Source organism: Bipolaris sorokiniana (assembly GCF_000338995.1).
Source record: "Bipolaris sorokiniana ND90Pr unplaced genomic scaffold COCSAscaffold_12, whole genome shotgun sequence".
NCBI lineage: Eukaryota > Fungi > Ascomycota > Dothideomycetes > Pleosporales > Pleosporaceae > Bipolaris > Bipolaris sorokiniana.
In genome coordinates, this window is record NW_006911906.1 from 1,126,482 (window position 1) to 1,141,547 (window position 15,066).

General features: G+C 49.5%; 7 protein-coding genes across 7 annotated transcripts; 4 read left to right on the forward strand and 3 right to left on the reverse strand.

The window, feature by feature from the left end:
• Positions 1-14: 14 nt before the first annotated feature.
• Positions 15-1,727, reverse strand: COCSADRAFT_39373 (uncharacterized protein). Its single transcript, XM_007704446.1, has 3 exons — positions 1,604-1,727; positions 1,021-1,490; positions 15-972 (listed from the first exon to the last, which is right to left on the reverse strand). Exons 1-3 carry the CDS (start codon positions 1,655-1,657, stop codon positions 402-404), a joined length of 1,095 nt encoding a protein of 364 aa, XP_007702636.1. The 5' UTR covers positions 1,658-1,727; the 3' UTR covers positions 15-401.
• A 197-nt stretch (positions 1,728-1,924) lies between these two features.
• COCSADRAFT_234303 (uncharacterized protein) lies at positions 1,925-4,347 on the reverse strand. Its single transcript, XM_007704771.1, has one exon. It carries the CDS (start codon positions 3,903-3,905, stop codon positions 2,067-2,069), a length of 1,839 nt encoding a protein of 612 aa, XP_007702961.1. The 5' UTR covers positions 3,906-4,347; the 3' UTR covers positions 1,925-2,066.
• A 1,145-nt stretch (positions 4,348-5,492) lies between these two features.
• Positions 5,493-6,520, forward strand: COCSADRAFT_39375 (uncharacterized protein). The gene has a single exon (XM_007704447.1). The coding sequence runs from the start codon at positions 5,549-5,551 to the stop codon at positions 6,359-6,361; it is 813 nt and encodes a 270-aa protein (XP_007702637.1). The 5' UTR covers positions 5,493-5,548; the 3' UTR covers positions 6,362-6,520.
• Positions 6,521-6,608: 88 nt separating this feature from the next.
• On the forward strand, positions 6,609-7,392 carry COCSADRAFT_148672 (uncharacterized protein). Its single transcript, XM_007704772.1, has 2 exons — positions 6,609-6,901; positions 7,008-7,392. The coding sequence occupies exons 1-2, from the start codon at positions 6,656-6,658 to the stop codon at positions 7,242-7,244; spliced, it is 483 nt and encodes a 160-aa protein (XP_007702962.1). The 5' UTR covers positions 6,609-6,655; the 3' UTR covers positions 7,245-7,392.
• Positions 7,393-8,027: 635 nt separating this feature from the next.
• On the forward strand, positions 8,028-9,745 carry COCSADRAFT_96065 (uncharacterized protein; the record flags this gene model as incomplete). The annotated part of the gene is made up of 4 exons (XM_007704773.1): positions 8,028-8,244; positions 8,306-8,426; positions 8,481-9,521; positions 9,583-9,745. The coding sequence occupies 4 exons, from the start codon at positions 8,028-8,030 to the stop codon at positions 9,743-9,745; spliced, it is 1,542 nt and encodes a 513-aa protein (XP_007702963.1).
• Positions 9,746-12,456: 2,711 nt separating this feature from the next.
• Positions 12,457-13,239, forward strand: COCSADRAFT_163106 (uncharacterized protein; the record flags this gene model as incomplete). The annotated part of the gene is made up of 5 exons (XM_007704774.1): positions 12,457-12,462; positions 12,540-12,579; positions 12,637-12,714; positions 12,778-12,885; positions 12,947-13,239. The coding sequence occupies 5 exons, from the start codon at positions 12,457-12,459 to the stop codon at positions 13,237-13,239; spliced, it is 525 nt and encodes a 174-aa protein (XP_007702964.1).
• A 439-nt stretch (positions 13,240-13,678) lies between these two features.
• Positions 13,679-15,026, reverse strand: COCSADRAFT_95919 (uncharacterized protein; the record flags this gene model as incomplete). Its single annotated transcript, XM_007704775.1, has 2 exons — positions 13,679-14,460; positions 14,519-15,026. The coding sequence occupies 2 exons, from the start codon at positions 15,024-15,026 to the stop codon at positions 13,679-13,681; spliced, it is 1,290 nt and encodes a 429-aa protein (XP_007702965.1).
• Positions 15,027-15,066: the final 40 nt, after the last annotated feature.

A 15,066-nucleotide genomic window follows, 5' to 3' on the forward strand; every position in this document is an offset into this window, starting at 1 on the left:
GCTGAGTACGTGTGTGTGTGTATGTAAGTATATATGTAAATATTCTAGCTCGAGACACGCGTTTCACATGCAGAGTCCCTAGTCTAAGGTGCGACACTATCTTGTTTACTTCTTTGTCTGATTCAGCTCTGTATGTGGCAATTGTCCAGCTGCACGCCTAGAACAGCATTCAGCCACTTGACTGGGCAGCGCTTGAGCTTCAACGCTTTGGCAGTACCGCCAACTTTGGGTCATCTCGACACTCAAGCACACGCTACAAACGTCTCTTCGCATATCCGCCCTTTTCCTCTCGCCTAAAAGATCAAACCCAGTCCCGTCAAAGGAACCGCTAACCCGCAACGCCATGCCCATGCCGTGACGAAGAGAAGCATAATCATAAACACAACCAAACCCACCCCCATTTACTCTCCAGGCAGCAAATTGCTCTTGACAGCAAACATCTTGGATGTGACACCCGCCGTGAAGCCATCCACTTGTCTTGAGTACTGCTCCACCTGTCTCGAGTTGAGGAGCGTCTCCAGTCTGCTTGGCTCTTGGGGCAGCTTGAATAGTCTCTGCCACTCGTCTTCAGGGAGAAGTGACTGCTTGGAGGCAGTGCGCGCAGCATTCTCTGCTTTGCGCTTTTGTTGCCAGGCGGTAATCTTAGCCTGCTCGCGAGCGAGAGATCGCTGGTAGTATTGGTAGTTGTTGATCTCAGTGTGGTGGTTCTCGATGCTCTCGAGAAGTAGATCGCACGTCTTCTCCAGGAATGGATCGATTGAGAGATCAAGCGAGTCGTAGTTGGGAAACAGAGGTGGCTGAGGGATGTTGGGGTCTTGCTGCAGAGCAGCTAGGTTGGGTGGGAACTTGAGCTCCTCCTTTGGTGCGCTCGCCGGCAGTTGGTGGAGAAGAGAGGTGAGGAGGTGCGAGTTGTGAATGGTTACTGGAAGCTCGACTAGGATGTCGTGGTAGCGAAGACCACTCTTTTGTAGACTGCGCTTATTAGCATCACTCTCAGGCTTCGCGAATGTGCCTACATACCTCTCAGTTGTGAACTTGCCCTCCTTGTATGCCGTCACGAACGAGGGCGACAGCCTATATGCGCGCAGGTTCAGGGTACCTTGCGAGCTCCTGCTCACGTCGTAGACCAAGGCGACAGTCCTCTCGTTTGGCTGGCTCTGGTAGAAGTATTGGTTCTCGATTGTGTTTAGGTTGACAAAGTTGCCCATGCTTGTGCTGGTATACCAGCCCACGTTGTTCGCATCCACATTGACTTCACGAAGGAATTTGATCATCTCGTTACTGTAGGCAATGTTCTGCTTAGCTCGAGGGGCGGCTGCGGCGAGGTTTGCGGCGGTCTCGTTCTGTCCGTCGGCCTGTGCGGGAGAGACGTCGGGGAAGGGGAAAGAGTTTGTGATCTCCAAGACATTGTTCTTCTCCATACCGACTATGCTGCCAGTCGCGATCGAAGGGAACGACTTGCCGCTAGCAGTGGCAATCTTAATCGCAACCTGAAGGCCAAACGTCAGCCTCTCATTGCGGCAGCACACTTGGAGAAAAGCATCTTGATGGCACAATAGCGGGGCGCACAGTGGGGTGCTGTCTCTACGCTTTTCCAACGTACCAAAGCATCGATCTGTACTGTCTTGAACAGCACATCCTTCTGAGTGTCCGCCATCGTGAAGTCGGAGGTATACGTCGTGGGAGGATTCGGCGAGAATGCTAACGTTGGGCGTCCGTCGTGTCAGGAAGCAGAATTCGGACTCAGTGACTCTGCCAAGATTCACGCTGCAACCTAAGCGAACACATAGCGCTAGCTCTAAAATGGTCAAGCCCGCCCTTCCTCATCCTCTCCAGATATCCATGAAAGGGGACTGAGCATGCCTTAAGGCTTTGCTCAATATTTTCTACGGAATCACGTGCGACATGTTCAAGAATGTGTAAAGAGAGCTGATAATAGTTCAAGGTTTAAGACAACAGCGCCCCCCGTAGATGCAATGGTATCCAACTGATGATTATGAATGCAATGATTCCTCCCTTTTGTTCGTTTTACCCCAGTGTTCTCCAGCAGGATGGAAAGCCTGAATTTAAATCATGTCCTGGTCCGAGCCGCCTTTGCCGCCTTCTACATCTTCCGGAACTTCTAATCCTGTAGGTACCTTCTCTTCCTCGTCTTTAATCTCAACTACCTCCTTGGAAACGCAAGGTGCGTTTACTTCAACAACATTCTTCCGTTTTTGATTACTGTACGGATTCCATCGTGGTACCACGGGCTGACGCTCTGGTTTGCGATTGTTAGCTTTCGGATTCCTTGCGATGGAGCCATCATCCATGCGCATCCATTCTGTATCTTCATTATCGATGTGATCTGAAATATCTGCATCATTCTCATCTTCCCAAATCATGAGATTGGTGCCGTTAATCTCTATTGATCTGCCACCGGTGCGAGGAACGAAGAAAACATCATCGCCAGTCTTGCTGAAGTCTTGTTCCCAAGTCTCCTTTTGTTGGAGCTTGAGAATGTACTCCATTGGTAAAGCGTACAAGACATTGTCGTCCTTATCATAGAGCTCTTTGAGTGGATAGTCAAGGCAAGCCAGTCCGAATTTACAATCGATCCGACTGGATAAAGGATGTATGCGACCGCCAAAAGTTTTCAGTTCAAAGGAGATTCCACTTTCTGTCCACATGTTGTCGCCGAAGAAAACTTCTGGCTCAGAAAGCAGAGGGTGGTCGTGATGCGGTCCAGAAACCTCGCAAAAATGAGCTACTTCATGTGCCAGACATGTAGCCAAAAACATATTGTATCGTAATACCATGGCCGGCTCGCGATATCGTAGCAGACTGAGCTTTTTTGCGGTAGTGTAAAAGTCTGAATGCAAGCAGATCCGGCTGGTATGACACTTGTGGTTGATCTTTCGCATCAAACCATTCTTATAGTCTTTTACCAACCCCATTGACGCGTATGCAGTCTCTGGCGGTAGAGGGTCGTGATGGAAGTAGAAGTGCAACGTGTCGATTTGGTTGTCCAGGAAGCTTCTGAATGTTGTTTCGCGCTCTTCAGACCATGTTACATTTTCCTTGATACGAAAGCATGGCTGGCCATACATTGCTGAAGTTTCTTGGCAGCGCTCCCGCTTCCCAAGAACGAGCGTATGCCAAAAGTGAGCTGTTGCCCGAGAGGTTACCAGCAACGTGGCAAGCTGTAAAGCTGGTTTCATCACCTCATAAATCCCATCTGGACAGCCATGCCAGTTCTCCAAACGAAAGATTGAGTGGATGTCGTTGTCAAGCGTGCACACCGGTGCAGGTCCGTTCTCCCCAAAAGCCACGGCTTGCTTCTTGATCAGATCAACTGGATCAAACCCAAGCTTCACCGCTTTCTTCTTCGAGTTTTCCTTACGATGGCCTAGAAGCCTCCGGTACTTCTCTAACGCTTTCCGATCGGCTATCTGAGCAAGATGGTGGTTGATTGAAATACTTAGCTGTAGGCCAAAGTCCTTGGGTACCTCGATTGTCGAAGGAGTAAAAGATACCGATTTTTGGTAACTCAAGACATCGGGTAGATCATTGACTAGCTTGTCAATACATTCGTCCATGACCTTGCCCTCTTTCATTTTGTGAAGGAGCACCGCGTTTTCGCCCGTGTCTTCAGCTTGGAGATCGCCGTCACCGCCGCCAGGGAGAAGGTGTCGCAGTTTCTTCGACAGAGCTGGTGGCGGTCCACATTCCGGAGGTGGAGTGACTGACTCTGTGGGTGTCCAATCCATGCTATCCGGGTCTGGTCCCAGAAAAGCAGCTTTCGGTACATCATTTTGAGCTGTCGCTTCTTCCTCAGGATCAAATTCTTGTCTCAATCGATCCTCAATGAGCTGGGTTGTATGCAGCATTGCTTCATAAGCTTTACGGTACCTAAAAGGATCCATTCTGGCTGGCGTTAGTATCCCAGAAGGTTATGGTCGGATGAAGATCGAGCCAAGAACTGCGCAGATTCGAAGCTCAACCGACTTGTATGCAAAAGATGTGAATATAAATGGCTGTGTATAACGTTGGTTCGCTGAGTTTCAATGTCCTCATGAAGCTGGGTTGTTTGCTTGCGACAGCGCGTTTCGCGGCTGCTCCTGCGGGGAAGCAAAGACTTGCGCAGGCCGTGTATATTGTTTTCCACTTTGTCCTCGACTAGGCCAGCAAGGAGAAGTGAGACATCCAACTCCAGCCATCTCACCGAGTTTTGGTTTCGCAGCGACAGATTATATTGGTTGCTATGAGAAAGGGGGTTTGCGGGTGGAGGGCATGTCTTACTCAAGTAGACGAAACGATCAACATTCAAAACCAAGAAGCCAAGGCTGCAGAAATGCCAGCAGCGTGGTGGAGATAAAGAGTGGACAAGGGTCGGTGTGAGTTGTTTAGCGTAGGCAGTAGTAAATGCCAAGACCGGCTTTCTCGCTCGCCTGAAGGCGCGCGTCCCTTGTTGACCCATCAAACATTACATCAGCATCGCCGCCAACTGTCCTGAGAGGCAAGAATTTGCTAGTGCAGCATACTCGCCTGTGTTTCCTTGAAACCTCATAGGCGTATCTTTGCCAGGACTTGAGTATAATTCAAAGCCAACTGTCTGGCTGCCTACTTTGCATTCCAGTGTACGTACTCAGTAGGTGTTTGGGATCTCCAAAGCTTCTATCGATAGGCTAAACCCAATCTGTCACATTCTTAGTGGGGCGCTAATGAGCAAACAAACTTGGACTTGTTCACTTACACGCAGAGTTGCAACTGTCATCTTGTGGCCTAGCTCTATCTAAACTAGCATTAGGGTGCACTTTTCGGAGTTACAGAATAGCGAGAGTATCTGCGCCAGAGCTTATCCGCTGTGGAACACATGTAGATGCGCAACATTCGGCATCAACTGATATTACGTCGGTCGCAGCCGGACAAGACCAACAACGCGGCAGATTCACCGTTATCTATATCCTCACTAACTCTTTATTCAGTCATGTAAAAGTTTCCATATCTTAGGTATATGATACCTTGGCTGCATAACAACAAATCCTCTTAAGATATCCTTGGAGATCTTGTTTACATTAGTACCAAAATATATTTTCTTCCAAAGCTGAGGAGGGCTCCTTTAGATATATAATACTGAGAATATATCTATCGAGAATAATCTGCAATAATAATCGAGTAAACACACCATTGTGGATATGATGCTATCTCTTTTTATCCAAGTCCTCAAATCGCCAGCAGAACATAGTAGATAACTAAACAGGGTGTTGGCTTGGCAAGGGACCAAGCATCCCGTAGTTATCGAAACACTTAACGCTAAATAAGCCTAAAGTAGGAAATTTAAGCATACAGATACTTTCGAGCAGCACTTTCTGGTTCAGGTTTCATGTTCCTTCTGGCGTGCACTTGAACACCGAAAACACAAACTAACTTCTTTGGGCCTTAGCGTAACCCCCACAAATCGGTATCTGCAATCGCCGATCTCCAACTTTTTTCGAGCTCAGCAGTTTTGCGACAACGCGATCGCAAACCACATTACGCAACCTATACCTTTTTTCATTCTCCAATTATGGCGCCTGTACCGAGCGAGGATGTATCTCTATTTCACACTGAGCGTATCTCGCAATACGTCTCTATCCCGCCTTCATGCCTTTCGGATCCCTTCTCAGCAGTATGTGCGACTGTATTATCACCATTGCTCCTCACCTACTTCCCGCCCGCAAATGGTGTAGTGCTCGCGTATGAGGATGTTGAACTGAGCAGCACGCCTCCCAGCGCATCTGCTACTAAGTCGCATTCGAAACGTGCGCAAAACGACTCGGAACGCAACAATGATTCTCACGCAGAGCCTTTGCTTTTAAAACACGTCGATGAATACGCTGCACCCTTCCTCTGGGCAACTGCCTCGTTCCTCGTATGGCGTCCGGTTCAGAATGCATACCTACAAGCCCACATCACCGACCATGCGAAAACGCATATCACACTCGCACATCTCAACACTTTCCCCGTCAGCATCCTCAAGGAAAACATGCCTGCAGACTGGTCATGGCACCAGAACGAGTCAGGCAAAGTGAAGAAAGGCTGGGACGACAAATTGTCAGATGAAGGCGGTTGGTGGGCGAACGGCAAGGGGAAGAAGGTGGAGGGTGAACTGCGGGTCAGGATACGCAACATTGATGGCAGAATGGATGGTAAAGGAAAGGGGAAGGGTTTCTTGCGTGTTGATGGTTCTCTGCTTTCTCAAGAGGAAGAGAAGGCGGCAAAGGCAGCACAGAAGGCAGGAAGCGGGGGCAAGAAGACTACAACAGATGCAGCAAGGACACAGCAGCAGAGAGATCAGACAAATGGAGATGTTATGGAGGTCGATTCGGAGTCTGATTGAGGCGCCCTGAGTAGTACCAGGCGGCGCATTGGCGCGGTTGCATGGCTTGTGGGCTACGAGACCACAATTGCATTAGGACGGAGTTATGGCGTTGAAAACAGCAAGATGCATCTCTCAGCATCTATGATACCACCAAATACAAATATTCTAGAACTGGAATGCCTTTTTTCTCGATATTCATGTGCACAGACCAATCAGACAACACATACCTCCGAGGCTCCGCAAACCGCGGCTTCAGCCTTGACCTCGACATCCCACCTTGACCACCAGACCACTCTCTTACCAACCATTGCCATGTCGTCCTCCAAGAAATCGTCATCCTCATCCTCGCGCAAGTCGCGATCGCAGCCCGAAGCGGTTTACGGTCCACCGTACTCCTCATATGGAACGACCTATAGCTCCACGTCGCCATTCTGGACAATTGGCACGCTATTCGGCGCTTCGAGTGTCGCGCTTGGTGCTTTTGGGGCTCATGCGTTGAAGCAGCGCATCTCTGATCCAGCCAAGATTGCCAGTTGGGGCAATGCCGCTCACTATCAGGTATGCATTTTACTATCTTTGCTGTCACGACCTCTACAGTCTCTTCTGCTTCGCCACTTTAGTCCTTGTTGAGCCTCAAAACCCCGCTAATGCACAACGCAAACAGCTCATGCACTCAGTCGTTCTGACCCTTACCGCTGCCGTTGCGCCAGCGAACAAACTCGCCATGAGTCTCTTTACGGCGGGCATGGCCATGTTTTCTGGTAGCATATATCTGCTCGTCTGGGATGCGAAGAAATACAAGTCAGTAGGCCCCGTTACACCAATTGGTGGGCTGTGCCTCATTGGAGGTTGGATTACGCTGGCAGCAAGGAGCAAATTGGTTCTATCTAGGGCCAGGTAGAACATGGCTACCGGAAAGAGTCTAGAGTACGACTATGATAGGCTTTGGCACAATGTGTCAAGAAGCGCTGGCAGCTGTAGACACAAACATTGCTTCGCTCAGATTTACAATGAAGAACATGAACAGGACTATACAGATAAGATGGAATTTAATATTCTCTTCATGATTCTAATTGACAACATGTCACTACCCTCTAGGAATTGGCAGCTTCATATCAAGGGAATCCTTGTACCGGCACGGTGCTCGACCACGTTCCACTTGACAGCATGTGTTGCTTGTCCGGCATTGTGTTAGGGTCCAAAATATCCTTACCGTGTGCTAATGTCATCTAGGCCTTTGTTAAGCGTACGGCAGGCCAATCACGGGATATGTCATTACTTATTTGTATCCCTACGCGCGATGACTTGGTTTAGCGCAATGCTCATTGCCGGACTGACTCGCTCAAGCCCGCTTGCCATTCGTTGCGAGCAACCTCCTTTGCGCCAAGCCATATCAACTCTTCGGCCGTAGTGTCTATTTTGAGCCCCGTAATTCCGTGTAGCTTCCCAATCTCGGGCAATGTCCGCCAGAATAAGGCGTGCAGCAGACAAAGTGACTTCACCCCACTTGAACACGCAGGTTTTATCGCAGAGCCACTTCAAACCCTGCACGAATTGCTAGTCGCGCTAATTCAGTGTACCAAGGACACTACGTCCGTAAAATGTGTTTCAAAGACAAAAGGACAACGATCTGCTCGTTGCATCCTGCATCATGGACTCGTCGGATGGTCAAGCCCCGCCAGGAATGCTGTACCTTTCAGCATTCTATGGCTCAGTACTCTTGGGACTATGGCTCCTGTTGAAAACCCTACAGGCTTTGTATAACATTTCGCCATTGCATCCGCTGAGCCACATTCCGGGTCCGAGACTGGCTGCAGCAACGTACCTTCCGGAATTTTACTATGATGTTATCAAGTTTGGCTGCTACACCAAAGAGATTGCTCGAATGCACAAGGTATATGGTAAGGATGCAATTAACCGCTGCCTCCGAGGGTAAAGGCTGATTGTAGGTTTGTGTACCAGGCCCCCTCGTGCGCATCAACCCGAACGAAATTCACTGCGACGATGTCAGCTTCGCCGATGAGATTTATGCCGTAGGTGGACGAAAGCGTGACAAGCCAGTCCATCAAATCAACGGCTCTGCGTAAGCTGCTACTAAACCCATGGAAAATGACTAGCCCAGCTTACAATCTTTCAGTATCGGCGAAGCAGGATTCGGTACTATTGACCATGACCTGCACCGGCTTCGCCGCATCCCAGTGGCCAAGTTCTTCTCACGGTCGATGATTGCACGCCTCGAGCCTGAGCTTCATGCATTGGTACAGAAGCTGTGCAATAAACTTCTTGCAAAATCGGGAGACAACGAAGTACTCGATATTACCATGGCGTACAGTTGTTTCACTACAGACGCTATCTCGTCCTACAGCTTTGGCGAAGGTTTTGGTCTCCTCAATCAGAAGGGATGGTATCCAAACTTCCGCGCGCCAACTGCATCTGTCCTTCGACCAGTATTCGTCTTCCGCTTCTTCCCGTGGACCAAAAAGAGTGCCGTGCTTGCGACAACCTTCATTGACTACCTTCCTAGTGATATTGCTCTCATGGTCAAAACGCTACAGATTGATATGCCTTGGAAGGTCCGCAAGGCACAAGAAGACCTGGACGCTGGCATCACTTATGAACGACCAACTGTCTTCGCCTCACTCTTGCAATCAAACACACATGAGGAGAAGAATCGGTTCCGCTGGATCGCTGACGAGGCAGAAGCCATTGTTGGTGCTGGAACAGAGACTACAAGTTGGGCTCTAGGTGTAATAACCTATCATCTTTTGAGCAAGCCAGAAATCCTAGTGAAATTGACAGAAGAACTAAAAACTGTGGTCAAAGACCCAACGAATTTGCCCTCGTGGACTGTTCTTGAGACGCTGCCATATCTAGGCGCGGTTATCCAGGAGGGACTCCGACTTTCGTACGGTGTATCTAGCCGCACTGCTCGCGTACCAACGGAGGAAAATCTACTTTACCGTGGCGAATGGAACAAGAAGAAGGTTCAATACGTTCTTCCCAAAGGGTATGCCATCGGCATGTCGTCATTCATCACGCACCACAACGAACGCATCTTCCCGAACTCCTTCGAATTTTCCCCCGAGCGCTGGCTAGACGAGAAGAACCAGCGAAGGAAAGAGGTCGAGCGCAGCATGCTATCTTTCTCCAGAGGTAGCCGTGCCTGCGTGGGCATGAAGTAAGTATACTACTATTTTCTCTAATAAACTTTGGAATATTGTTGCTAACATAATGTCTAGCCTTGCTCTGTGCGAACTTCACCTGAGTCTGACGGCGTTGGTTCTACGTGTTCTACCGCATATGCGCCTGTGGGATACGACTGAGGAAGATGTTCTTTACGACCATGATATGTTTATTCCTATGACCAAGCATAATAGGGGTATTCGGGTCAAGATTGACTAGTTACTTAGGTAAGTATATTTAGCTGGCAATAGACATGGCTGCAGTGGAGATGGTATAGCCATATCTCGAGTCGCTCCCTATATTTGCATCCAAATGAATCACCATAACGAGTTGTTCGTTTTCCAACATTTCTTTGATTCGCATTGTGTTCTCATGTGGTGGCAATAAATGGCTATTCTAGCCTTGACCGGACGGCTCAGGCCCGACACCTTCCAAAGGTCCTACGTAAGTACCATATTATACGAAATCCGTGATAGCATGTGGCCAATGGAGAAGAAGGCGTGATTGGGATTGAAGATGTTCTTTGAGTACACGGAAAGTGCGTTGAGTCTGCTTCTCATGTACCTTTGCTGTTTCCACAAAATGTGACGATACAGACATGTACGTCTAAGTCCATGGCTATCGCTGGGCAATATAGATGGTGAGGCTTTCTTTCTTTCTACAAAGCTGCGGCTCTCGTGTCAAAGATAGTCGCCTAGGTATATTTATTGCAAATTTAGGGAGCAAGGTTGATAGATAAATGCGCAGGACGTAGAGGGACGCTACGAATGGAACTTAGTGAACTTGGACTCGGTGCGCGACATTAGTGTATATTGTTTATTTCACATAACATGGGTTGAATCCCGAGAGTTTGGGTTGGTGTGGCTATGCTAAAGAAGTTAACGTTAGGAAGTTGAACATGTGGGTGCAAAAATGAGACTTAGGTTTACATTGCGTTGGCATAACATACACTATATGTCGCTTAGAGGTAGATTATACATATGTCTGTCTTGGTTGAGGCGTCGGTGAGATGATACTTGCCGGGACTGATTGACTGGTGCACATGTTCCTCTGAATGTATTATTGCAGTAGTTTTCGTCGTATTCGCGCGGTATCTCACACTCGAACTTCATAACCTTATTTCCTGAATGCAGAGACGAGATACAAAGTAACCGAATGTTTTCTGGCCCTCGTCCAAATGCATTTTGACACGACTCTTCTGCATTCCTCTTCATCAACCAGTGACCCAGTTTCCGGGACGCATGCAGAAACACGACGTACCAATAAAGGCGTATGCTCATTCACTTTGCTTGTTTAACTATAAGCCACAATGATTATCTGCTTTCGACACTTTCCCGAAAACTTCCTCTTGTAGTATGCGCAGATACCGCATTCTGGCGCCGTGACGTTCCTCGTACCGATGATATGGGTCACCAAAAGTAACGTGAGTGCACTGGCACACAAACAAAATGCAGTTCCCATTGAACCCACGTATAACAGGCCTATAAAAGAGAGCCTTGGCTATCTTCGACAATTAACCTTTGGGTCGGGTCGGACAAGCAATGTTAGATGTGCATCGTGGCATCTTGATAGATAAGTTTAAATGCATCAGTTTCTCCAAGTTACAGCCGACCATGACTCGGTATGGTTGTACTAGTCCATGGTTTATTCTCCTTTCCGCTGTCTACTATCGACGGATCTGCTGGATTTCCTGTTCTGGTATTTGAAACATGTTTATGAGGAAGGGTGGGGGGTCCTCAATATGCGGAGTTTGAACCGCAACTTGGATATGGACAGGTCAGGTTTGGATGCAGAGCTAGCCTCAAGCCACAGTATAAAAGGGGATATTACTTTTCCCTTTTTAGGTTTGCAAATGGATTTATAAGTTGTTGCCCGTATCCATGTCTGTGAATGTCTGTGGCTGCTGGTGGGCTGGTGGAACGTGGCTGGGTTCTCCGCGGCCGTCTTGTACCAAAGCGCTTTCTTGCCCTCTCACAGACACATCATGTTTTCTTTTGCCATCTCGGGCCTCGTAGTGCTCTCGCTACCACTCGGCCGAGGCTTCAATGCAACCTTTGCGGTTTTAGGTCCCATCCTCTCGCGTATCCAGCTGTCTGGTTGGCAGACGGCTGCCGGGTAGCGGGATGCGCAGATATCGACGCTTTTGCTGTTTCTGTTCCTCTTCTGGCAGTAGCAGGCATGAAGGCGCTTGCCAATAAAGACTCGAGACACGAAAGCGGAATGGTGTACCAAGGCTAGGAATCTGACAGCCGTTTGCCGTGATCGATGGTTTATAGCCATAGACTTCCTTTCTGGGTATGTTGGCTGATTATCGGCTGTTGTTGCAACTGAGGTGTGTCAGACAAGTCACGTCCAGAACGGCGGCACAATCACATGGTAATTTGAATGAAGGCCATGTAATACCGGTGAGAACTGGAGAGAAACACGTCATGGAGGACCAAGTCGTATCTTACATACACATGCATACGTACACACATGCATGAGTGAAGGGGATACGGGAGAAGTGTAGAAGACGTCACATCGGGGCGAACACTAGAGTTCCCCAAGTGCACAGCCACCGACTATCCAGGCGCATCGAGCGTGGCGCAAACACCAGCGCATCGACTATCTCATTGCCCAGGCACATCTGATCTGATGTAGACAGAACCACGTTTGGGCCATGGCGAACCGGAAATGCGCGTCTCACATAGTGACCCACTTGCGGGCTGGTCGGCCTTGTCTTGCCGCGGGCTCCAACCTAGTGCAACAATGACGTACTTGGTCGCGGATGCTGGCGCAGATCCCGTCAGGCACATTACATCTTCACAGCCCACGTCAACCCTTCTTCTTCCCTATAACAACTGAAATATTTCACAATTCCTCTCCAGATCCTTACAGTAACCCAGCACAAAACTACCAAGCTTAATTGTTTTCATAAAACCTCAGTCATCATGGATGTACGTACCGCTATAAGCTACAGCATGTGCTGAACGAAGACTCGACCAAACGAGCAAAAGCTGACGAGGATGAGCAGGTCTACTACTTCTACTCTTACGGCACGGCCGCATGGCTTAGTATGTTCTTACTCACGTCTTCTGGGGCGACGAAAAGTTTGCTAATGCGAAAAACAGTGACGCAATCCGTGCCTCTCATCACCTCCCCCACAATGATCGTAGCATTACTGTCACCAGAGGTTCGCGAAGCGACGAGTATGTGATCTCTCGGTTTGTTTGTATTTCAGGAAGAATGCATTCACTAACAACACGAAATAGCTCTGGAAGTCTACTTCAGCCGCTCGCTAGGCATCACGCTGATAACGCTGGGAATTCTCACTGTGCTACTCACAGGCTCTGTTCCGTTATCTAGTCGTCTTTCAGAAGGTACGTCATCCTCCAGCCATCATTTGTGATTACTGGATGAGCCTCATCTGACTTGCTACAGGAGCAACAACCCAAGCGGAAGATCCAAAAGCACCATACGCGCTGCCAACCCTCACCATAACCGCCATGTTCCACGCTGCTTATGCATTCTATGGATACGCCATGTGGACCAAGACTGGAGTTATGTCGTTTAGTTTGGGTACACTTGGTTCTGGTTTCTTGGCCACGATCGCGCTATGGTGCATCTTGTTCGCCAGTAGCAACGGCAGGATCAGCAGGAAGACTGGTGCGGATAAGAGGACGAGTGGATTCCCATTCAAGAATGCCGAGGCAGACAAGAGGAAGGCTAGGTAAATGCTTAGCGCTAAAGGGTCTATGCAAAGTCTCTGGAGCGGATAGCGGGCGCGAATGACGCACTTGCAATGCCTGCGTAACTATGAACATGGAATAGGTGCCTCGTCAGCATGGAGCTGGAAATACACATGCAGAAAATGGCACTTCACACACTGGAAAGCCGCATTTAGAAAGAAGCGACATTATATATTAGTTTGAAAGCATGGAATTGATTGGTATCTTTTGAATCTAACACATCACCCCGACCGTATGCACCCTGTGCCCGTCCCATAATGTTACACTGGACTTGTCTAAAAACAAGAAAACCAAAGAAAGAAGAAAAATAAAGAGACATTAGAGAACCTGTTCGTCTGTTTATATTTGGTCGCTAATAAGCCCGCAAAGTGCAGGCAGGACATGCTCCATCAGGTCAATTAAAACCAAAGAGTCGTCAAACACACTAAGCTGCAGGAACCGGTGGCTGGAGACTCTCTTGTTGCCCAACATCCGCTGGCTTAGGCGGTTGCTGTTGCTCCTCCTTCTTGACTTCAGGCCGATGAGTCTGAGCACCCTCCTGGCGCCACCAGGGAAGTTTTCCCTCTTTGGGAGCGATAGGCAGAGCCTTTGAGGGAGCAACATCCTTTTCGACCGCCTGCCAACCCTCCATGTCTTCTGGCATGCCTTCTTCAACCCGTCTCCGCCGCTCCGCCGCTGCCTGTGCCTCCATGAAGTTCTCGAGCAAAAGCTCCTTGGCTTGCCATTCCTCGCGGCGCACCCGCTCCAGCTCTTCGGCTTCGGCACGCAGCTGCTCTCCCTCCTTTGTTGCCCATTGCAGTTGTCTGCGTAGTAGCTGGAATAGCTCGTTTGCTGGCTTGCGTAGCTCTTCGGGCGTGAATTCGATGTCTGGTGGGAACTGCACTAGTGTTGGAGCAGATGGGCTGGCGAGGTCTTGTAGGTAGATGACATTGTTGTGGGAATAGTCGGTTTCGGATGTGGTTGCAGCAGCGGCCGCGGCTGTTGCGCTATTAGGTGGATGCGATGGGGATCCGGGGGTCGAGGCCTTGTCGTGTGGCAGCTTCTTGCCTTCGTTGTTGAGGACGAGCTTCAGGCGCTGCTTGTTGTTGGTGGGGTTAGACGAATGATGCTTGGGTACGGGGTCGGAGGGTCGTAGGGCTTCGGTCTCGTGCACAGTGCGCATGTGTTTGGCCAGCGCGTCGGAGCGGGTGAAGGAGCGATCGCATTCTGACAGTGTATTTTAGTATATGTCTCTAGCGTCGGGGCAGAATACGGAGGGTTGTACCTGGAAGTGTGCAGTAGAATGGCTTCTCGCGCGTGTGAGAGCGCATGTGTGCCCGCAGTGCGTAGCCACTAGCATGGGGGATGCCCTTTCGAGTGCAATCGCTCCACTCGCAGCTGTACTTCTTCTGCCGAGTTCCAATGTGATCGTCGTGGAGATGCTCGACCAGCTTATCCATGTTGTGGAGATCACCGGCTGTGCATCCGTCCCACTTGCAGACGGTGACTTGCTCCTGGCCGTAGTCGTCGTCTTGCGACATGCCCGGGTGGTGATGGGGCGAGGCTGGCACCGAGCCATCAGTGTCTTCGGACAGCTCTTCGTCTAAATCTGCCGGCATCGTGTTGATGGGAGCTGGCGGCGACGAGGGCGCGCGGACGTTCAGGCGTGGTCGCTTGTTGGGGCGCTGGTCATGGTCAGGCGTGGCTTCATAGCTGCGTGGACGGCTTCCTTTTACATCCTCAGGGAAATCATCGCTCCCATATTCTGATAGATCTGAAGGTGATTCTGTCATGACGGTGAGGTCAACTTGTTGGCGGTAACGGTCAAGGCGA